The sequence below is a fragment of the Pantherophis guttatus genome, chromosome 8 (assembly GCF_059756535.1).
Source record: "Pantherophis guttatus breed Tessera chromosome 8, ASM5975653v1, whole genome shotgun sequence".
Classification (NCBI taxonomy): domain Eukaryota; kingdom Metazoa; phylum Chordata; class Lepidosauria; order Squamata; family Colubridae; genus Pantherophis; species Pantherophis guttatus.
In genome coordinates, this window is record NC_142070.1 from 30,637,840 (window position 1) to 30,663,406 (window position 25,567).

At 39.1% G+C, this 25,567-nt stretch overlaps 1 protein-coding gene across 1 annotated transcript in view; it reads left to right on the forward strand.

Annotated features, from left to right (window-relative positions):
• Positions 1 to 2,586: 2,586 nt before the first annotated feature.
• FREM3 (FRAS1 related extracellular matrix 3) overlaps positions 2,587 to 25,567 on the forward strand; it is an 82,406-nt gene continuing 59,425 nt past the window's right edge. The window contains exons 1-2 of the mRNA XM_034442957.3: positions 2,587 to 8,413; positions 9,475 to 9,564. Of these exons, the coding sequence (XP_034298848.2) occupies positions 2,938 to 8,413; positions 9,475 to 9,564 (5,566 nt within the window). The 5' untranslated portion in view covers positions 2,587 to 2,937. The remainder of the gene's footprint in view (positions 8,414 to 9,474; positions 9,565 to 25,567) is intronic.

The following is a 25,567-nucleotide window of genomic DNA, read 5'->3' on the forward strand; positions in this document are numbered from 1 at the left end:
AAACTATAATCATAATCTTGCTACTTTTTCAAGCATACTTTTAAAAATACAATCAAAATCCAACATTCAATGCATTGCTAAAACTACAGTAATTCTCCAAAATTTCAGATCAAGGACAATTTTCAAATATACATCTTTCAGTATCTTGTTCAAATAATAGTGGTGATTTATTAAGAAACGTGCTTTGGAATGCTGAAGTTAATTCATGCTGATTGGCAATCCCTATAAATAAGTATTTATATAATAAGTAAGCCATTCTTTTGTTGTATTTTAAGTTAATAACCCTTCAAGAGATTGCCAGGACAAGCAACAAGAAAAACAATTATTTTAAGTATTTAAATGTTTTGAAAATTGTCTTCAGAAAAAAAATTAGCAATATGACAGAATAGTATAGTTGTAACAGGGATTTCACGGGATAATCAGTAAATAAAACTAACATACATGAGCACTAGGTGAGAATTTTAATTTCTCTGCTGCTGAATTATTTCATGCAAAGTCATACAAATGAGAAATGGAAAGGGTATAGAAATAAATACAAATGTGTTCAGTAATTTATTTGATACAGCTGACCAGCATCCTAGTTGGTTATGTTTCCCTTATCCCAGTTGATTAGATTTCATCACATGTCATTTAGGTGCAAAATCTCATAAGATTTTTGTAATTCTTATGAGATCTTTAATGGGCAAGGATGGCCTTTTTAGCCCACTTTAGGGGCTTTAGGAGAGGCTCAGTGCAAATCAGGTGCATTCCCTTGGCAAAGACTTAATGCACCCATTTTAATAAAGCAGCAAATATCATGCCATGAAAAATGAGTATTTTTTGAGCATTTGTGTTTTTCAGGAGGCAAAACTGTGGGCCACATGCATTATGCCTTTGACTTCTATGAATGACATAGTATGCAGTGACCCTTTGGAGGTGTAGGGTTGTTATATTGGATTATCTGAGTAGTATATACAGTTCAAAATTATGAGACACAGGGGAACTTTATACAGCAACTGCAGGGCATATATTGCAGGGCTATCTTATTACACAAAGCATATAAAAACTCTGGACCTCCATTCAGAAATTTCATTTCTAACCTTTCAGTTGTTGCTTTATTAAACTGAGACATTTAAGTTTGCAATTTCTCTCATTTTTTATTTGGTATTACTAGATGCAAAGAGCTTAGCAGACAACACAGACATGTCCTAAAAGTGTCTAGAAATCTTTGCAAAAGTATAAATTAAATAGGCAAGGATTGCCCATTCAAGTTTTTAAAATCTCTTAAGAGCAATGTTCAAGCTTAACATCTGAAGCTCTTAATTTCTCTCAGAATTTGAAAAGCATTATAATGGAAGATGGGAAGCAACTGCTAGAAGTGGTAAAAAGGGATAGTGAGGGCACAAAATATAAAAATACAGGGAAGCTGGAAGTACCATGGAAGCAAATTTCAAGGTTGGTTGGACTTTGGATGGTAGATGAGCCTGTTTTGTGATGAATATGTATGTTGTTGTCGCTGGTATTATTGTTAAACGTCAGTACTGGGTGGATCATGTGTTGCTTTGCATATTTTCTTTACTTTTCTGATTTTTATTATTGTTGTGCACTAAATGAATTGTAAGAGGTTTGTGTCAGTTCATGGCCTGAGGAATGTACTTTTATTCCCATATAGTCTTCCAGTTTGTAAAAATCTTTTGAGACTTTAAACATATGTTCTGACAAATGCAATAGTACAGGGCACCTAAATTTCTTTGTAAAGACTCTAACAGGGTTTATTCCCAAGTCAGTCTGCACATGATTGTAAAGTTAGATAATTTACATACAAGCAGTTCACACACCATGCAAGATATAAATATCTGACTTACAGATTCTGCACCAGTGCAAAATGTATAATTAGCAAAATCTAAAGTTTGCAGGAGTCCTGAACTTCCTCTCTAAAGCTGTACTTCCCACCCTTGCTTTAGTCAGACCACTTTATTTGCTTCACAATCCAGAGGACCTGTATACAAGCTTGGGTCAGTAAAGTGCACCTGGCAGCCTGGCATATGTGATTCCTCTCAAAAGAGGAATCTGTCAGTTCCCAACATTAAAGCATAACATATGCCAGGCTGCCAGGTGCACTTTTTTTTTTTTGCTTTAATTTATATGCCGCCCTTCTCCGGAGACTCAGGGCAGCTTACAATGCGTTAAAGTCCTCTGGATTGTGAAGCAAATAAAGTGGTCTGACTAAAGCAAGGATGTTTTTGTTTTTATCAGAATTGTCAGACTTTTATGAATTTGGCAAATATGTTGTTTTGGTATTCCCTTCCCCCCCCCCCTTAACGTTGATGAGAATGAGTGGATTTGACAATCACTCAGAGAGTCTGATTGCTAAATCGGGTCTAGGAAAGAAACTGATTGATTATCCTGGCAGCCTAACACATATTCCCCAATCTATAACTGCACAATAATTACCAGGAATTCTGGTTTAAGAATTCCTGTCTGATATAACGGACGAAAAAGTTGGGTCCACCAAACGCATCGGTTGTCTTCCCGGATGCCACACAACACACTCTGCCTGAATCAGAACCCAACTTAAGCTGAACACATCCCTAATAATTTAGGGATGAGAGAGCTGTGTTGCAGCAACAGCAAAGCGTCTCGGGAGAAGGGCAAGATAACACTTTTACCGCCTTTGCTGGACCGGCTCATCGTTCCTCTCTCTCACCTGCGGGAGGAAAGGCAGCGATCTGCAAGCGACAGAAACCCAGCGGCACTAGCCCTGCTCTTTCGAAGGCGCCTTAATAAAAAATCGGTGCCCCGGAGGCAAAGATCGCTGGAAATGGAACCGTCGCCTTCGCTGCCGATGAGATCCTAAGCTTCGGAGTGAAAAACTCTGCTTTCCTTGCAAGCGAGGTCGGTGGAAGGTCGTCCTCCCCCCCCCCCGCCGCCGTCTTTCGGGGGCTGCTCGCTCAGCGAATGGACGCTTCCCCGCCGTTTCGGGCGGCGGAGAAACTAAGCCTCGGTTCCTGGGTGGGCCGGGAAGGGGGAGGCAGTTCCTGGGCGGCGCGAGGGGCTGCCAGCTCCCACCCCCCTTCTCCTCCCCTTGAGTACCTGCAGCAGGCAGTGGCCGAGTCCCAGAGAGCCCCGCTCCGGAGCAGCACAGAAGCCCGGCTCCTGCACCTTGTCGTCCGCCCTGCCGTCCCCGGGTCCCAAAGTCCGTCGGAACTCGCGCTCACCGCCCGTGAAGGAGAGAGAGGCAGCACTAGAGGCGGCATGGCCGAACCGCCCGGGCACCTTCGCCGCCGTCGGGCGCCGTTCGGGGCGGCGCTGCTCCTGCTCTCTATTCTGGCTGCGCTCGGGACCACCCAGCCGGACTCAGCCGGGCAGCCGCTTCTCCTTCAGCCGGCGGAACCGGACGGGGGCGCCGCGGGGATCTTGGTGGCCAACCGCGGGCTGCGCGTGCCTTTCGGCCGCTCCGTCTCTCTGGACCCCGCCCGGGACCTGGTGATCCGCGTGCAGCCGGGCGACAAGTGCATCGTGACCGTCTTGGAGAGCGGGCCGCCGCCTGCGCCTCACCGCCCGGGGGCGCTCTCGCCGCAACGCTTCCCCTGCGATTTCGGTCCCGGAGAGGTGACTTACACCCACTACGGGTCTCGCAGCCCCGGCCGCGACCGCCTCAGCCTCCAGCTCCGCTACGACTCGCCCAGCCGCACGTTCGTGGTGCCTTTCGCGCTGGAGGCCGAGGTGCTGTCGCAGCAGCTGCGCCTCCTCAGCCGCAACCTGCCGCTCGCCGTGGAGAAGCTGCGGGGCCTCAGCCAGCCCCTGGACGCCAAAGTCCTGGCCTTCGCCGAGGAGGGAGAAGCCAGGCGTCGCCACTGCCGCCTCACCGCCCTCCCTCACCCGTCCAGCAGCGGCAACCACCTGCCTTCCTACGGGCGTTTGATCGACGCCCACGGGCGCCCCCTGCCGCCGGGCTACAGCAACGACTGCCGCCGCTTCCTCAGCGAAGGCATCCGCTACCAGCACACGGCTCCCACGCCCTCCCCCAACCGCGACCACATCCCCATGCGGGTGGAAGTACTAGAGGACAGCGGATCTCCCGAGAGCCAAAGCCAGCAGGAATACTTTCAGGTGGTGGTTCGGATCCGGGATGGGGTTGAGAACACTCCCCCCAAGCCCAGCTTTGTGGCTTTGCTCATGATGGAGGTGGACCAGTTTGTGCTTACCGCCATCACCCCTGACATGTTGGCAGCGGAGGACTTGGAGACCCCGTCAGATCTGCTGCTATTTAATCTCACCTCTCCCTGGCTCAGTGTTGGAGGGCAAGATGCGACCACTGGTTACTTGATAAGTACGGATGATCCTAGTCGCCCACTCACTTCTTTCACTCAGCGGGAGTTGAGGGAGCTGAAGATTGCCTACCAGCCTCCTACAGTGGACTCAGACCATGAGCGTCTCTTCCAGTTTGAGTTGGAGGTGTTGGACCCTGAGGGTGCCTCTTCAGACCCCTTTGCCTTCATGGTGGTGGTGAAACCTATGAACACTTTGGCTCCGGTGGCTGTCTTTAATCGCATTGCCGGCCCTCAGATGATGCTTTTTGAAGGCCAGTCAAGGCCGCTTTCTGACAATCTTGTAATCAGTGATGAGGACAACTTAGGGGAAGTGAAGATTTGGGTTACAAGAGGTCTAAAACATGGTGAATTGAGAGTTTTGAATGCATCTCCTGGTCGTCATTTTTTTACTGCAGCAGAGTTGGAAGCTGGACAGGTGATCTACCAGCATGATGGCAGTGAGCACAGTTTCAGTGATAACATTATCTTTCGCATGGAGGATGGACAACACCAGGTGGAGTTTTTTTATCCAATTACAATTGCCCCTGATGATGATCAACCACCACTCCTTAATGCCAACACTGGCTTGGTCCTAAGTGAGCACCAGGTAGTGCAGATCTCACCCTTTGTTCTCAGTGCTACTGATATAGACTCTGATGACTCCACTATTCGATTTCTGCTTAAGGAGGTTAAAAAGTCTTCAGGTGTACCTGTCTGGAAACATTTTGGTGAGTTTCTGTTGCGTCAGGGAGAGGTTCCATCATCCAGTGAAAAAGAGGAAGATATGGAAGAAGATCATAGTGATCCATCCTCCTGGCACTTTATAGTGAGTGAGGGTATATATGAGAAGGTAGTGACTGAATGGCTGCAAGAGGATATCCTGGATGGAAAGTTGTTCTACAGGCATATTGGACCTCATAGCACCAATGTAGTGATGGACCAGTTTGTATTTTATCTCCAAGATGATAATGACCCTCCAAATCAATCTGAAGAAAAGGTGTTTATCATCAAGATACAGCCAGTAGATAACCTATCTCCAGAACTATACCCAGGGACAACTTTACAAATGACTGTCCTCGAATACCAAGTGACACATTTCAAGAAGCATTACCTGTGTTATACTGATTTGGACACAGATGACAGAGAGCTGAAATATACAGTGCTTACATCACCAACTGATATTGACGAAAATCACCCTATCTTGGCAGGTGAAATTGTATTGACTGACAGTCCTCTGGTGCCTATTACCCATTTCACTCAAGCACAGATAAATCATCATAAAGTGGCCTATAGACCACCAGACCAAGAACTTGGCATTACTCCAAGAGTAGTACAATTCACTTACAGTGTAGAAGATGCAGCTGGTAATTCTGTGCTAGGCATTTTCACTTTCTTCTTGCAGCCAGTGAATAATCAGCCCCCACAAATAACCAATGCTGGTTTCACAGTGTTTGAGGGGCACAGCTTCTTTCTCACCACCACGCAGCTAGATGCTACTGATAAAGATACAGACACTGACCGAATTGTCTTCACTTTAACTGAAACACCTCAGCATGGCCACCTGCGCTACCTAGAGGAAGGATTGATGGTACAGGGTGAATCTTTTCTGTTAGATGACATTACTAATGGTCGCATATCCTATCAACATAATGGTGATGAGTACAGAAGTGATTCCTTTCAGTTAGAAGTAAGTGATGAAGTTCATCAAGTACCAATCACAGTTAAAATTGCTGTTCAACCAGTTGATGATGAACGTCCCAGCATCATGGTCCCTAGTAGTAATGGACTTTTGGGGGCCTTTATTGATGTTCTGGAAAATAGTGTTACTGAAATAACCACTTCTCTTATCCAGGGAACAGATGAGGATACTGATGAACTGGCATTAACTTTTATTGTAGAGGACCCCCCTAAGCTGGGTAGTATTTTAGTGGATGGAGTACCCTCAAAAAGATTCACTCAAGAGGATCTCATAAGCGGAACAGTTGTTTATGCTCACAATAGTGGAGAGATTGGATTGAAGAAGCAGACTGATTCTTTCAATCTTACTATTTCAGATCGGGCCAGTGAGTGGGTGGTGAGAGGAAGCACAATAGAAGGAGTGCGTGTGACTGTAACTCTTTTGCCAGTGGACAACATTGCTCCTGAAGTTATGTTGGGAGAAGAACCATTCACTGTTCAAGAAGGAGGAAAGAATGTGCTAAGGCTAGAACTGCTGGATGTGGAAGATATTGATACTCCTAGAGATGATATTCTCTGTACCATTCTAACACAGTCAACTGCTGGTTACCTAGAGAATATCTCTCCAGCACCAGGATCTGAAAAATCCAGAACTGGGATTCCCATCAGTGCATTTTCCATCAAAGATATTCGTGTTGGTCATGTCAACTATGTTCAGAGCATCCATAAGGGGATAGAACCTTTAGAAGACAGATTGTCTTTCCAGTGCTCTGATGGTATCAACTTTTCACCACCTCAGTTCTTTCCAATTATCATTATCCCAACCAATGATGAGAAGCCCGAATTGTTTGTACGTGAGTTTGTGGTGTTGGAAGGAATGAGTTTGGTAATTGACACACCCATTCTTAATGGTGCTGATGCTGATATTCCCCCAGATGAATTGCGCTTCTTTATAACTGTTCCTCCAAAGAATGGACAGATTGTTAACCAGCTGGCTACAGGTACTGTGTCTGTTACCAATTTCACCCTGGAAGAAATTCGGGAGGCATCTAGCATTGTGTATGAGCATGATGACTCAGAAACTAAAGAGGACTCTTTCAAAATCCAGCTCACTGATGGCCTACACACAGTGGAGGAAGAAGTATTAATAATGGTCATTCTGGTTGATGATGAAACACCCCGGATGTCCATCAATGATGGATTAGAAGTAGATGTTGGTGAATCTAAAGTTATCACCAATCAAGATCTCAAAGCCACTGACATAGACTCGGAAGACAGGATGCTTACATACATTATTCGTTTATCCCCCAGGCATGGCTTATTACAGCATATAAGTAAAGAAAAAGAGATGCTATACAATATTACACTCGGCATGAATTTCACACAGGATGACATAGATCATAAATATATATGTTATACACATACAGGCCAACAGGGACTCCGTGACTTAATTAAGTTTGATGTCACTGATGGCATCAATCCCTTGATAGATAGATATTTTTACATTACCATTAATGGCATTGATATGGTGTTTCCAGAGGTGATCAATAAAGGAGTCACTCTGAAAGAAGGTGGGAAAGTGACTCTCACTACAGATCTCCTCAGTACAAGTGATATCAACAGTCCTGATGAGCTACTTAGGTTCAGCATCACCCGGGCACCAAGCAGAGGTCATTTAGAGAATTCTGACAACCCTGGAGTTCTTGTCACTACCTTCACTCAGCTTCAACTAGCTGGAAACAAGATTTATTACATCCACACTGCAGATGATGAGGTGAAGATGGATAGCTTTGAGTTTGAAGTGACTGATGGCTATAATCCAGTCTTCCGTACTTTTAGAGTTTCTATTACTGACGTGGACAATAAGAAGCCAGTTCTCACATTACATGACCTCACAGTTCAAGAAGGGGAAACCAAACTGATCACACCATTTGAGCTAAATGTGGATGATCGGGATACACCTGACCATCTACTCCATTTCATAATTACTCAAGTCCCTGTACATGGTCAAATTATTTATAACAACAGCTATTCTGTCACCAGTTTCACTAAACAAGACTTAAATGAAAATATGATCAGCTACAAACATGATGGCACTGAAACTAATCATGATAGCTTCTCTTTCACTGTAACGGATGGGACACATCCAGATTTTTATGTTTTTCCTGATACCATTCTTGAAACACGTAACCCACAGATGATGAAAATTCAGATCAATGCTTTAGACAATGGAATACCACAAATAGTAGTGAACAAGGGTGTCTCCACACTGAGAAATATAGCAACTGGACACCTGGGCTTCCTAATAACCAGCAAGTCTCTGAAAGCAGAAGACAGAGATAGTCCACACAAATTATTGAAATATAAGATCACAGATGGGCCAAAACATGGATTTCTCATTAATATTGGCCTAGGAAATGCAACTGTCAAATCCTTTTCCCAAGGTTAGTACTATGTACTCACTAGTTTATTTATTCATTTTTTTAGAAGATCAATGTTTCTAAAACAATGAAATCAGTTTGAATGTTGTTTTAAAATCATATTCACAGATCAACGTCTACAAGCAAGTTACTCTTTAATAGGGTCATTACACCTATCCAATCCATTATTTATTTAACTTGGTTTGTTGCCAGGTTCCAAATTAGCTGGATTCATAATCATGAAAGCCAAAGCATTTCCTGTCCCATAATGGCTTAAATCCAGCAGTAAAGAGCTCAGTCCATTGTAGATCAAGTGAATTTACACTATGGACACAAATATATTTTAAAATTGCCATAGATTTATATGATTTATTATATGAGCATTCTCAGATATTTGGCAGTGTAAAATATTTAACTTTTACAAATTGTCAATATTCTAAAAACTTGTTATATATTAGCAAATATATAAAATGTAATATGTATTATCCAGTGGAATGAGAAAGCAATTTTACTGTGGTGTCATTCTATTGATTATTATAGTATTATTCAGTTATTACAGCCAGCACAATCTATCAGTTTTATATTTCATTCCAGGTACTCTGAGCATATAGTAATTAATAGCTTGGATTCACACATGAAGATTTAATATGACTTTTTTGTTCTTTATATTGAGATTTGTAAATGTTTTATGGCTTAACATAATGTATGAACTATGGTTTGTTCTATAAATTCTTAACAGTACTATGTGTACACCTAGTTATAGGTTCTAAATGAAAACAAGTGACTCACAATCATTTAAACCAGTCTTCTCCAACCAGATGCTTTGCAGAGAAAGTTCCATAATCTCTTTCTGGACATTGAAATCTGAGCACCTGAATAGTTCAGATTCATCTGAAAGGCATCAGGTTTGATATACCAGATGACAAAGGGAGAAATATTAAACCTTTTCAGATGTTCACATATTGTGTAGGATACCTACACAAATATAAGCTGATTCTAAACAAATAAACAAACAAAATCAAAGTGGTAAGTTTAACCTGTATTGAAAAGATTTTGACTTGTGTAACGTTTCTCATTCCCATCAGCTGATATTGATGAAATGAAGATTTGTTATGCCTTGAAAGAACGTGAAAATGCTACGAGCGATATCTTCTATTTTTCAGTTGAAGATAATGGTAAGATTTTCTATTTTTTTACATTGGTTCAGTAGGTTTAAAGTGGTGTGCACATGAATATTGGCATTAAATATTGTGAATTTGTTGTAATTCAGGCTGCACAAAATACATCGCATGTACTGAAACTATGCTTTTTAAAAACATAAGTCCTTTTGTGCTCAGAGATAGTGAAACTCATATCATATATACAAGATTACACAATAATTGGAAATTACAATTTGTTTTGACTTGGTATAGATACATTATTACTTGTGTTTCTTGCAACTCCATCTCATCTCTATGGCAGGTTCAATATTTTTCTTGCTAAGAGACAGCTGGTGCTCTAAATGTTGTTCTTTAGAGCAGCTTTGCTGGCTGGAGAATTCTGGAAGTTGAAGTCCACAAGTCTTAAAGCTGCCAAGTTTGAAGATCTCTGTTCTAGTAGTTGCAATCTTAAAATTAGTCATGACAAAGAAAGGGGGCGCACAAGGAAGTTCATTTTAGAACTATGCAGTATTCCAGTTTTGATTCCAAAAAGTGGTTCAGACTACACAGGGGTGCACATCTGTTTGCATGTCTTTAAAGCAGCCACTTCCTTTCTCAGCCAACTACAAAGGGTAGATATATGATTCTGGAGGAATTGTATCTGCTTTAAAACTTGCAGACGGGCTACATTCATACTACCTGTGTATTCTGAAGAACTTCAAATACAAAAATGCTGCACTGTCATTACACAATCAATATAACTACTTCCAATATATTTAATCATTTCTACTGCTGTCCTATTAAAATCATGATTTGGTGAAAATTTTTGGAAGATGGGGAAAACTGTATCTAAGGCTTGGGGTAGGCAGAGACGGAAATGAAGATTCAGATCTACAGTTTCCAACTTTTATAAACATTGTTTCTAATTCTTTTAATAAATATATGATTGAGGAAAGAAAGCTATGGGACAATATCTGAAAATAATCGTGTATATTATAATCACTTGATGAGACTAAAATCGTGGCATATCTAATTGTTTAGCATTTTAATCTGTATTTGGCTATACCAGACAGTATAAGAGTAGTCATCCCACAACAACCCCAAACACACCTCCAAAACGACCACTGCCTTGCTAAAGAAACTGAGGGTAAAGGTGATGGACTGGCTAAGCATGTCTCCAGACCTAAACCCTATTGAGCATCTGTGCGGCATCCTGAAACGGAAGGTAAAGGTGCGCAAGCTCTCTTACTTCCACCAGCTCCATGACGTTGTCATGGAAGAGTGGAAGAGGACTTTAGTGGCAACCTGTGAAGCTCTGGTGAACTCTATGCCCAAGAAGGTTAAGGCAGTGCTGGAAAATAATGGTGACCACACAAAATATTGACGCTTTGGGCCCATTTGGACATTATCACTTAGGAGTGTTCTCACTTCTGTTGCCAGCAGTTTAGACATTAATGATTGTGTGTTGCGTTATTTTGAGAGGACAGCACATTTACACTGTTATACAAGCTGTATACTTTACATTGTAGCTAAGTGTCATTTCTTCAGTGTTGTCACATGAAAAGATATACTTAAATATTTATAAAATGTGAGAGGGTGTACTCACTTCTGTGATGTACTGTATAAGGATATAACATGGGAAGAGCTATATTAGAATAGCCCGAAGTCTATTTTGTCCTCCATTCGGTTCCCACTTTAGCCTTTAATATCCATTGGAGTAAGTGATAATTTGAGATGTATCACATTCACCATGCAAACCAGTCTCCAGTCCTAACCACATCAGGATTGATTTTGTTTAGATCCAGTAGAATTTCCTTTCATTTAAACATGCATAAGGTTGTGATAAAAAATATATACAGTATTTTTTTAAAAAAGCTGTTATGAGCTACAGTTTTTCTGATTTATCAGTAAACTCTTTAATGATAACAATGATCACAGGTTTATTACTATTCCTCGATTTTAAAAGTAAAGTCACATGCTTTGATAATTTTGCTTTCAGGCAAAAATATTCTTATGATACAATGTACAATGTTAATTGTACTTGAAATTTCATATTTGGAGAATGTTTGCATTACACTCAATATTTCAAAAAACAGCACAAAAATGTGGCACCTCGTTACATTCCAAAATATATTCTATATATATATATATGTTTTCTGAAAACCATATGAGACAGTAGCTGTTTAAATTTAATGCTGGATTTCTGTTAAGCAAAAAATATTTACTAACTTGTTTGAAATTCATATGTACTAAAGATATATAAGATGAATATGGTCTCTTTTATGCACTTAGTATATCTCCTGAAAGATCTCCTGTGTGGAGAATTAGTGCAGGGAAAGCACCTTAGAGGAAGACAATAGCTGTGATATAAGGATATTTGTAAGAGGGATCTAAAGGCCTTGGGAATGGACATTAATGATTGGGAAACCTTGACCTCTGATCGTTCAGCTTGGAGGCTAAAGATGCAGCATGGCCTTCTCCAATTCGAAGAGACACTTGTTCAACAGGCCGAGGCAAAGAAGCAGTTCTGGAACCAGCGAAACCTTGGGGCTGGGCAGGGGACAGAATGTATCTGCTCTCAATGTGGAAGGGATTGCCACTCTCGAATTGGCCTTTTTAGTCACACCAGATCCTGTTTTAGGACCTCTTTCCAGAGCACGATACCATAGTCTTTTGAGACTAAAGGTTGCCAATGAATGATATCAATTTACAAGGGACGCGGTGGCTCAGTGGCTAAGATGCTGAGCTTGTCGATCGAAAGGTTGGTAGTTCAGTGGTTTGAATCCCTAGTGCCGCGTAATGGGGTGAGCTCCCATTACTTGTCCCAGCTTCTGCCAACCTAGCAGTTTTGAAAGCACGTAAAAAATGCAAGTAGAAAAATAGGGACCACCTTTGGTGGGAAGGTAACAGTGTTCCCTGCGCCTTTGGCGTTTAGTCATGCCGGCCACATGGCCACGGAGACGTCTTCAGACAGCGCTGGCTCTTCGGCTTTGAAACGGAGATGAGCACCGCCCCCTAGAGTCGGGAATGACTAGCACATATGTGCAAGGAGAACCTTTACCTTTACCTTTTTATATGAACTTAGTAAAAGTGGCACCATCTTTGGAGTAAACAGTGATTAATTTCATAAGGTACAATCATGTACCAAAGATGAAAAGCTAATAGCTGAGGTTATATAGAATGAAGACACATACATTTATCAGAAGTTTCTTAATGATCTGAGTATTAATGAAGGTAATAGATAATGTGACACTGAAGCCGCTAATAGGTGATAATTAGTTTTAAGAGTTGTATGACTAAATGTAATATGATGTTCAGGTTTACTGGCAGAACAGGAAGGGAATGCCCTCAGGTGCATTATTTCTAATTACAATAGATAATGCAACACTCTATTTGTGTATTGCATAATAATTAATGTGTAAACATAAATCTTGTGGGATAGAAATTGAGTAACCAGGAGGATACATTTAGCTTTCGAAAGAAGTCACAGGGAGACTTGAAATAATGAATTATGATGATAGCTTGCATAGTAATTCTTCTAATAAGCCAAAATATGGAATAAATGAGGCAGAGATCTTCATTTATTTAGTTAATTAATACATTTATACAGTATGTATGTATGTATACAGTATGTATACAGTATACAGTACTGTATGGCCACTCATCTCATATACATGACTCTGGATTAGTAAACTATATTGGTTCCAATAAATTCTATAGGGACTGCAGTAGTTACCAGAACTGCAAGGAACTGCAATAACTTTATACCCATGTGCTCTCTCGATCTTTCGTGTACACAAACACACACACACACACACACAGAGAATTGCTGGGAAGAAACTTTGGGAAATGAATAAACAGGAAGAAATAGTTTATCTATTGTTTTCATCTGCTCTCAGTAATAAACAGTGATTAGAAATAAATGAAAGAAACACATCTAAAGAACCTGCATGGAGTTCTCCTTAAAGTTTCAAAGTGCCTGATAATTGTATGGGATTTATTACATCAATGAGACAAACACCACCCTTCCGGAGAGTAAGGAGAGAGTGATATGGAGAAAAAGCATTTGAAGGTGTACTATTTGAGCACATATTCATTATTTGATAAACTAAGAGAAGTACAGTCCCCAAAGGCTGAGCTGCTGGGTATTCCTTTAAAACAGTATCTATGTGTATTGTTCCCTCCCTCACAAGAAACCCATTTCAGAGTATGAGGATATTTGGAGCAGGGATAAGAATGTAGCTGTGGCATTGGAGCTAGATGTACTGCTGTGGCTTCTATTTCATTAGATCATGGGTGTCAAAGGTGCAGCGTCACATTACCATCATATCACGTTTCGCGATATTTGCCCTATTCATGGAGCTGGGGTGGGTGTGGCCTGCATGTGATGCATCTGGCCTGCGGGCCGCCAGTTTTGACACCCCTGCATTAGAGTGACCAATGATATGAGCAAATAGCTAAATAAGGCTGGGAGAGCAGGATAGCCAGGTGGTCGCTTATATCTGGGCGATCACACTTTGGCAAATTTACTTGTTCATTTTCTAAACCCAGATTTAACAGGAACTCTTATAAACAGAAGGTGAGTTTATATCATATTGATCTATGAAATCTACTTGTACTAGATGGCAATAAATAAGATTTTATTTGATCAATCAAATAATTTGATTATTACAATTTATTAATTATTAATTTGTTTACAAATTAATTACAATTTATTAATTATTAATTTGCAATTACTGCGAGTTCAATTCTCACCAGGCTCAAGGTTGACTCAGCCTTCCATCCTTTCTAAGGTAGGTAAAATGAGGACCCGGTTTGTAGGGGCAATAAGCTGACTTTGTATAAAATATACAAAAGTATGAAGGCTATTGCTTAACTCCTTGTAAGCCGCCCTGAGTCTCCAGAGAAGGGCGGCATATAAATAAAAATAAAATAAATAAATAAATAAATAAATTTCTATGGCCTACCCAGCAGGTGGCACCTTAAAACTTTTGATCATTTTACAATTTGGAAGGATCCTCCTTTTAAAAATGTCTCTAGTACAGTCATCAATAATGTTGTGATAGTATTAATGGCTTGTAACATGCACTCCTACTAATAACAATGAAAGAAAAGTATTGAACACAAGCCAAGAGAAACAAAATAGATGGAAAGTATCGTTAAGCTTCTGCTGTAACAGGTGAAATAAAACACCAAACAGAATGATTTATTTCAATAAGGCAAAGAAACGGATAGCTGAATTTCTTTTCTGTTCTGACAACCATCTTTGCTCTGAAGGAAAAGAGTCAAATCTTTGTTAGAGGATAAACAAATTGCTGTGGAAAAAGCCCTGGTAGTACAGTGGTCTAAAGCAATCTATTATTAAGACCAGCTACCTGCAATTACTGCAGGTTCAAATCTCGCCAAGCTCAAGGTTGATTCAGCCTTCCATCCTTTCTAAGGTAGGTAAATTGAGGACCCAGTTGTGGGGGCAATAAGCTGACTTTGTATAAATATACAAAAAGGATGAAGGCTATTGCTTAGCGCATTGTAAGCCGCCCTGAGTCTCCGGAGAAGGGCGGCATATAAATCAATTTTTTTTTAAAAAAATTGTTTTATTTGTTTTATTACATTTTATAAATTATAGAATATTCTATATAGAATTACAGAATATTTCATATATCAATAATAACTATTACACAAACAAATGAGTTTTGGGTATTCCAGTGATATGAAAAATATATACATGTGGTTTTCTGGGCATGATTTTGTACCGTGAAGAAACTAATATTTGGCAAGCTTAACTGTGTCCTAGAATTAACTTAAAATACTGATAACTATATTTACAAATCAGAATAGGGAATCATGTTTAGCTCTTTATTGCTTCAATTTAGTATCTTTTATAAGTTGATTCATATATTGTCTTAAACATTGATAAAGAACAAATAATTGTATAAAAATCTTCCAATGAATAGCAAAATACAGGTAGTCCAATAGTTTGTTTAGTGACTGTTCAAAATTACAATGGCAATTAAAAAAAGTGATTTATGACTGTTTTTCACATTACGACCTTTGCAGCATCCCCATGATCATGTGATCAAATTTCAGGTACTTGGCACCTGGTTCCTACTTATGACTATTGCTGTGTCCCAAGGTCATGTGATCACCTTTTGCGACTTTCTGAAAAGCAAAATCAATGGGGAAGCCAGATTCACTTAACAACCAGGTTACTAACTTATCAGCTGAAGTGATTCACTTAAGAACTGTGGCAAGAGAGATCGTAATAAAACTCACTTAACAAATGTCTCACTTAGCAACAGAAATTTTAGACTCAATTGTGGTTGTAAGTAGAGAACTAACTGTATTTATTGGCATAATAATTAGTGTTGCATTCTTCTATTAGGTAAATTAACAGAGTTTTGTAGGAACTGATACAGCTTTTCTATTATTCAACAAACCAGGAACATAAAACCATCTGTTTTGAAAGTATATTAAAATCACTTAAAATTTTAATGTATTTTTTATTTTGCTTACTTTAAAAAGTTGTAAAATATGTTGAAATAAATGCATTGTAAACAGTGAAAACAGTTTCCAAAATGTAAACCTTATAAGGAAAGTAGTTTTATAGGCTTACTTAACAGAACTATAAACAAAGATGAAATAATATCCTTTTATTACATATCTCCAGTCATGTTTAAGAAATAGAATACTTCGCTGTAATTCACATAATGGTTTTTCATAGAAAGATAGTTTACAATAATTACATTTATGTCTGATTTTTCAAAACAATTTCAGCAACATTTTAGCTATTCGATAGCAGTTTTGCTTGCCATATTTATAAGAAACACTTGCCTTATTAGGCAGAAAATTAGGCAGAAAATATGCCAATCCAGCAATACCTAAAAATTGGAGACATCCAAACAGATGTATTCAGATATTATTTTAAATCTGAATTGTTCAACTGCCCACTATGTAGCCTATCTGCAGAAGTAAATGGCCTTTCTTATGGCATAAGCCATGGTTTGTGTGATGGGTGTAGAAATGGAGAAATAGATTTTTTTTTTTTGACTACACATCAGATATATGCACTTGGGCTGATGAGGTCCCTAATAATCAACCAGAAAGAGTTACAACAGCAAGTAAAAGTCATTCATTTAAAACTGAGTAGTACTGTTCTTGTTTTGTTAAATGCTGGACAGCTATTCTGCTAGCATATTCTTGTTTATAACTGACTTTGATCTTTCAATATTCTGGTGAAGCAGAATTTTCTGACCACATTGGAAAGCTGGCAAGAATATGGTAGACCTAGCAAGAAATTATATCTTTCCAATATTATCCCTATCAAAAAAAAGGTTGTGTTCTAAGCAATGTAAAACCTAATGTATCGTTCAGTAAAAGTAGTCATTTGGGGTTTTTTTAAGCAATTCAATGTTTTATTTAAGTAATTTTATTTTTACTTTTTATTTAAGTTTAAGCATTGTTGTAATATTGTTGATCTTCAGTATTCAGGTTCAGAACTCAGTTAAGAAATACCTTACTCTTCTAGGGAAATAGCAATCACTCTCATTCCTGTGGGAATCAACCCTGAAATCCTTATTTAACTGCATGGTTGCAGGATGATTTCAGGGAAGAATGTTCTATAATAAATTTACCCAAAATTGGTGGGAGGACATTTTGTATCCTCACAAACATCTACTATAGTACAATCACTCTCATTAGTCAATATCTACCAGTACTATTTAATCTCATTTCATACAAGATTAAAAACGCAGTGGATGGCATTGTTATTACGCAGCAGTAGCTATGGATGTGCATAGTTCTGATTTGCTGCATCTAGTGAGGTAGCTTCTAATAGTTATAACTCTGTCTTGATTGCAAACCATGGTTCATATTATTATTATTATTATTATTATTATTATTATTATTATTATTATTATTATCTCATAGCATGAGAACATGACAGAAGAGAAGTAAACATGTATACATAATACATGTAATTATAAATAAACATATTCTTTTACTTGATCAAATGTATTTCACTAGAGAAAACCAATCTGTGGCCAGTGAGTATTCAGGGACTAATTTAGTCCAGGAATAAATAAGATCACATTATTATAACATGGTAACATGAAGGAAATCTATAAAGAATGCCTAGTAGACAAGATATGTCTCCTTCTTAAATTAACAACAGGACAATTTTAAAATGTAGCGTTTGTGAGATAATTACATCAGTTATGTTTTAAGGATAAGTTTTGTCAGTATTGGAGTATATAATTGCTTGGGAAAAATAATGGCAGACATCACAGTAATATATTATGTTTTAATCCTGTATGAATATTTTAGGTCTAGTATAGCTTTAAAATGATAACGAGAGTAATAATTTAGAAGGCACGATGATTCCAGAGTGTTTCTTAGAAGCAGAATATATGTTTATATATGTTAAGTATATCATTAAAGTATGTTAGAGTTTGACTACTCATGTTAGAAATGTTGTAAATAAAGTCTCTATTTATGAAATAAAATTTGGACTGCCAACATTGGGTACATTGTGAAAAAACATAATGAAAAGCCAAAAAGTTTCCGCATTTGGGCAAGAGGTAGAATTGGATGTGTGTAGGTGAAGAGGTTACAGATGGGAGTACTGAAGGCTTTTTCAGCAGACTGCTAGTGTCTGCATCTGAATTATCTAGGTTGCAAAACTTCCTGTGTTTCACTGCATTAGCTTTAAATATAAATGAAATGTGGAACACTGCTTCATTTCCAAAATTATCTTAGTGTGCCAATGGTTTCAGAAACTTTGTTCATGTTAACGCCACGAGGAAAACACCATTCCTTAAATTGCTTGGGCAAAGGCTTTCAAAATGTCTGTGCTTGTTTCAAGTCTACCATGTCATCTGCTCGTCCATTAGTAAACCCAGGAGAAGAATCATATGGGTAGGCATACTTGTCCAGATAACTTGGGAAGGGCCTCAAAGAGGCAGTGCAAGAACACAATTGCCTCAACATGAAGCTGTGAGGCTTTGCTGCAATCAAAACTTTCCTTACTTAATATAACATGCTTACATATTATTTCCAAACAATTAAGTTTCACAGCATATTGCTGAAGGATAATTATAGTGCTATGGTCTCCTTATTCTTATTTATTTATGTAACCATTAATATTCTGCCATAATGTTTACATACACACTTGAGGACAATTATTAAGTCTCCTTAAGGTGTGAAATATTGCAATTGGCAAGCTGGTGTAGCAATCACCTCCTCAATGCTGCAATTAATAGGAGTACACCCATTTTGGGGAAGACTATAGTTTAGATTTACATGATTTGCAAACCCCAGAGTTATTTATTAGCAACAGACAGATGGATATGAATGAGGAAAAAGACTTGTGCCCAAGGCTCACTGCCAATCAGAGTAATAATTTGGGGAAGGGGCCAAAAGAGTTAAATTCTGAGTTCTTGGCATCACCCTGTAGGGCTGGGAAAACTGCCAATTTGAAGCCCTTGAACTGTTGTTTCCAGTTAGTGATCTGCATCAATAGTTCTCAACTGGTGAAGTGTGTATCACAGATGAAAAACAGAAGTAGTATAGGGGAGGCAAAGGGTATATCATTGGAATGTTAATTATCTCTGTGTAAGACAGATGATCCGTGTTTCCTTGTGCCTGAGTTCTAAACTAAGGACTGTGGATCTGTAAAGGAGGTTCAAGGGTTGGGAACAAAACATCTATACAGCCATGAGGGTAATTGTTTCATCCACACATAATCTGACTGATGAAGGATTGCAACTTGGAGAAGAAGATCATCAATAACTAGGGATGTCTGTAAATGGGCAGATTGCTTTACCTTATATAGATGGAGTGCTCAAGCTGCAGTCCCAGGTTTATATGTGGCCCCCCAAATCTTGGGTGTGACTCTCAATGCTCCTTTAACAGCTGTCACCAAACTGTATTTCTTCTTTTTTTTTTTTTATTTGATTTATATGCCGCCCTTCTCCGGAGACTCAGGGCGGCTTACAATACGTTAAGCAATAGCCTTCATACTTTTGTATATTTTTACAAAGTCAGCTTATTGCCCCCACAAACTGGGTCCTCAATTTGACAGAATTTGACAGAAGACAAGAACTATTAAATAGGCAGGAAAATAATCATATTAATTGAGCTCAAATTAAATGCTTAATAGTAGTAACTGTGAGAGGGATCTTGGAGTCCTAGTGGACAACCATTTAGATATGAGCCAGCAGCGTGCAGCAGCTGCCAAAAAAGCCAACACAGTTCTGGGCTGCATAAACAGGGGGATAGAATCAAGATCACGTGAAGTGTTAATACCACTTTATAATGCCTTGGTAAGGCCACACTTGGAATATTGCATTTGGTTTTGGTCACCACGATGTAAAAAAGATGTTGAGACTCTAGAAAGAGTGCTGAGAAGAGGGGACTTGAGGCTAAAACATATGAAGAATGGTTGCAGGAACTGGGTATGTCTAGTTTAATGAAAAGACGGACTAGAGGAGACATGATAGCAGTGTTTTAATATCTCAGGGGTTGCCACAAAGAAGAGGGAGTCAAACTATTCTCCAAAGCACCTGAGGGTAGAACAAGAAGCAATGGGTGGAAACTAATCAAGAAGCATCTTAGAACTAAGGAGAAATTTCCTGACAGTTAGAACAATTAATAAGTAGAACAACTTGCCTCCAGAAGTTGTGAATGCGCCAACACTGGAAATTTTTAAGATGTTGGATAACCATTGTTTAAGAAGATGTTGGATAAACAAGGCTCTTCAACCATGTTGAAGAACCTTGGTGGCTCTTCAGCTAAAGTGCTGTTGAGTAGCACCAGCTGCCTGCAATTACTGCAAGTTCAAATCTCACCAGGCTCAAGGTTGACTCAGCCTTCCATCCTTTCGAGGTAGGTAAAATGAGGACCTGGTTTGTGGGGGCAATAAGCTGACTTTGTATAAAAAAGAACACCACGGGGGGGGGGGGGGCAAAGCCCTACTAAGCAGGTATATACAAAAGTATGAAGGCTATTGCTTAACACATTGTAAGCTGCCCTAAGTCTCCGGAGAAGGGTGGCATATGAATCGAACCAATACATAAATAAATAAATACATACATACATACATACATACATACATACATACATACATACATACATACATACCATTTGTCTGAAGTGGTGTAGGATTTCCTTCCTGCCTGGGCAGGGGGTTGGACTAGAAGACCTCCAAGGTCCCTTCCAATTCTGTTATTCTATTCTATTCTATTCTATTCTATTCTATTCTATTCTATTCTATTCTATTCTATTCCATTCCATTCCATTCCATTCCATTCCATTCTATTATATTCTAAATGTACATTAAGTTAAATTGGAATTATTATTTTTTTACCTAGGCTATACCATTTATTTGTCCTGGTCCTGTCAACAGTTTTGGAATGCAACCTTCCCCAATAAACCATTCAAAATCTATATGTGGCCCTTCCTTTAAAAAAGTTAGTCTTTTCTTAAATTATCAAAGTCACTTTGTCACAGTTTGTGAGCTGATCTTTCCTGGTCCCTTTTAGATGTTTTACCTCTGCGATTGACTGTGTCTGGTGAAGCACAAAGCTTGGACCTGTTCCAGGTTTTTTGTTCTTACCAGTGAACCAAAGAAGTAAATTTCTTACTTTGAAATATTTCATTTTAAATACAATTGTCCTTTCTGCCTTGACAAGTTTTATATATTTCTTCTGTTGAAAACAATAAAAAGTTATTACTGCATTGTGGTAGATTGTCAGATACAGTATATCTGAGACTAAGGCAAAGACCTGGCATTTCTGTTACTATTATTAGATGTTATTCTAATATTTTTAATCCATTAAGCAACTTGGTATACATCAAATGTTTGGACTACTATCATAACGTACTTTTATAGCCCACAGTTGGCTGTAGCACATGGGAATTTTAATCCAAATGCAATCAGTGTCAGTTTGCCATCTTACTTTTTTACTTATTGCATGTTTTCTCATTATGCTAAACAATAATTTATATACAAGACTCTCACTTGACACACCCACACCTGAAGTCTTTTTGAACAGAAGAACCCTGACACTGACATCCCCTAAACTCAGAAGAAGATGTTTTCTAGCCTGGTAACGAAACATTCAGAAACCAACCCACAAGCTCAGAAAACAAACCTCACTCTCATCCTACACCTAAGCTCCAGATATTTGCCACTATTGCAATAATTTATTTCATTACCTTCCATCGAATGCACCAGAATCTGTTAAATCATCAACAAGTTTTATAATCTGCAATGGCTAGACTTGCACAATACCTTAAGTCTGAATCAATGTTATCTTTACCAACTGTCTATAAAACCATTAGGTGACTAATTTAATCTTTCTAATATTTTCACTGATATGATTACATGCCAGTTGCCTCCATTCTTGGACCAGGAGGTTCTTGCTCGTTTTTACACATACTTTAGGTATTTCCTGGATAAATTTCTGCAGCATTCTCTAGATGGAGCTGCTCTTTAACATCCCTAGAAGTTTTAACTGATACAGAATCTGACTGTGTGTACGGTCTGGGTGCTTCAAAGTTCATATGTTATGCCATTGCTGCTACAACTTTGTTGCCAGTATGCTTCCAGGTGCATTCCAAGTGCTGATTATTATCATTAAAACCTTACATGAAATGGGGACAGATTACTTGTGGGACCATCTATGTCTGAGGATGTCAGTTTTTTATACCTGATATGACAGAGTGGGCATGTTCCAGATCCCCTCTACAAGAGGGGATCTTGTAGGACCAGGGATTGCTTGGCCTGTGGAACAGCCTCTCTTTATATTTGGCTGGCTCCAACCAACTTGGTCTTCCAGAAGGCAGATAAAACTTGGCCTATCATCCCAGTGCTGGGGTCAAGATGTTAAGAAAACCTAATATCCATGTGACTTATGGAATTGTTATATAGTACTCAGGGGTGAAATGCTCCTGGTTCGGACCCGCTCGGGCGAGTAGGTAGCAATGGCGGCGGGCAGTTCAGAGAACCGGTAGCAAAAATCCCCCCCCCAGCCTCCAGCTTGCATACCTTAGCTGCTGGTCGCAATGCCTGCCTTGCTTCGTTTGCTCCCTGTAATCCATTGCATCAGCAAGCAATTGAATCTCCCTGCCTGCAATCAAGCTCATCAGTGAGCAGCTCCATCTGCCTGCTTTGCTGGCTGAGGAATTCTGGGAGTTGAAGTCCACAAGTCTTAAAGTTGCCAAGGTTGGCGACCCCTGTTCTATTGGGTAAGTTTTTTTTCCCCTTTGGGAGCTTTAAAAAAAATAGTTAATTGGGGTTTTTTTTAGTTGTTCTTTTTTTAGACCTAGCCATTTAAAGTTTAGGAAGTTTTAAATTTAGCTGCTTTTATATAAAAATAAAATAAAATAATATTTGTGCAGCTTTCTGAGATTTTGTGTTTCTGTAGTGTTTCACTCTAACTACACAAACACACAAAATCTCACAAAGCTATATGTGGAATTTTGTGTGTATAAAGTGTGAAAGTTGTTTTTTTGGACTTTTTGTGGCTGTGTGTGGTTCCTGCTTGTTGCAGGGGCCATTTTGGGTCTAGCACAGCTGCTTTTACATTGTGGGTGAGCCAGTTGTGTTGTGTTGTGTTGTGTGTGTGTGTAAAGTGTGAAAGTTGGTTTTTTGGGCTTTTTGTGGCTTTGTGAGGTTCCTGCTTGTTGCAGGGGTCATTTTGGGTCTAGCACAGCTGCTTTTACATTGTGGGTGAGCCAGTTGTGTTGTGTTTTGTAGGTTAAAAGAGGGCAAAGAAGTGACATTGACTTGGCCACGCCCACCTGACCAACAAGCCATGCCCACCCAGTCGCCTTACCACCAAACCCCTTTCCTCTAATTAAGCCACGCCCACAGAACCAGTAGTGAAAATTTTTAGATTTCACCCCTGGTAGTACTCCTTTCCTTGGATTGAAATGTTTTAATGGATTGTGGCTTTTTATATTGTCTTTGTGTGTATTGTTTTACTTCTCGATGTTATGTAGCTGAAGTAGGGGCTGTACAAATTTTCTGCTACTAAAAGATTTTAGGAAGCTATCGGATATCAATAAGAGATACATGTGACAAGGTTTTGTTGAATGGTAATTTGGACGAGTTTATATATTGGTATTTCAGACATCTGTCTAAAGTTCTTAGAGCATAATAAGCAAGAACCAGGATTTTTAAAAATTATATCTGAAAACAAACTGGAATCATGTGCAATTGTTTCAAGACCAGAATCTCATGATCTTTAAAATGCATAGAACAAATCCATACAATTTTGCATTTGATTACATTTACGGACTTTTTCCAAGGGCAGCCCTAAGTAAGTATGTGCTACAGTAGTCTTAAGCATAAGATGGAATTGGATGTGTGGCAGTATCAAACACCATGTTGTACATTGTTGTTTGGAAGATGGACCTTTAAACCTAACACTTTCATTTTAACTCCTGCTATTTATTATTTATCAGCAGTTTGAATCCCTAATGGGGATAATGGAGTGAGCTCCCGTTACTTTTCTTTCATAATGGTGTGAGCTCCTGTTATTTTTCCCAGCTTCTGCTAACCTAGCAGTTTGAAAGCACATAAAAAATGCAAGTAGAAAAATAGGGACCTCCTTTGGTGGGAAGGTAACAGCGTTCCGTGCGCCTTTGGCATTTAGTCATGCGGCCACATGACCCCGGGGATGTCTTCAGACAGGAATGGCTCTTCGGCTTTGAAACAGAGATGAGCACCGCCCCCTAGAGTCGGGAACGACTAGCACATACATGTGAGGGGAACTTTTAACTTTTTTATTATTATTTATTATTTGTGCTGTATCAATAATAAGAAAAGGAATGGAACAAAATACTTTAAAAAATAAGTTGCAAAACCATTCTTGAAGAGATAGCATGTATGGAAATAGGAGACCAAAATTATAAAATAGGATATAGCTTGAAATTTTTTGAATGAACAGTAATACATTTTTTTAAAACTCAGATATCTTTCTAACTAATTCTTTCAGCTTCTCTTGAAAGGCACAAAGTACAATCCTGTGATTGAAGGGAGGGGATACTGGCTGAGCAGAAAAAATGGTGAAATGTGTACCTTGCAACTTGTTCAGTCAATTAATTTCTAAAAAAAATATAACCCTATGCCCTGCGTTTAAATCATGAAGGCATGATAGTATGAACTCTGTTATTTATATACTGTATGGTTACAGCCTATGGTAACTAAGTTTGCTATTGTTAATTATAAATAAACTCTAATCCATGTTTCACAATGCAGCTCTATATAAAGGAATGTGTTCAATCTCCAGTTGTAAAAAGTATGTTAAAATATTAATATTTTCTGGTGATTGTGAATTTAAACAATTTTAAGTAATGTGATGAATTAGGCTACAGAAATAGTCAAGCAAACCACTCATTATATACCAGAGCTATTTATAATTACACATCTATTGTAATCTTAACTAAAGGCTGCATATTCTAGGAATATATCCTCATGATCTCATTCTTAATTGGCTAAAATTCAGTGTGAGTAGTTTCTGAAGTATTCTTGGCAAGATTTGAGAAGTAGTTTGCCCCTGCCTCCTTCCTAGGACTGAGAGAAAATGTCTGGTCCAAGCAGAGGTGAAATCTACTTACCTTCCTTACTGGTTCGGAAGCGCATTTGCTGCGTGCATGCATCACGTGCGCGTGCAGACCTGCACATGCCCAAAACGTTCTGTGCATGCGCAGAAGGTAAAAAACACATTACTTCCTGGTTAAAACCAGGAAGTAATGACACCCGGATGGGTGGGCGGAGCTTCGCTACCGGATCACCGAGCCACCGGCCAAGATCGCTACCGGACCTGTCTGATCCGGGAGCTTTTCACCCCTGGGTCCAAGGTCATCCAGCTGGCTTTGTGTTTAAGGCAAGACTGGAACACCTATTCTCCTGGGTTTTAGTCTAATGCCTTAACTGGCTATCTTTGAAGTACTGGCTTTTCCCTATTCTCTGCCATATATCTTAGCGAAGTTAATGAAGATTTATATTTTGAACTACTTGATCTTTACAGATTTC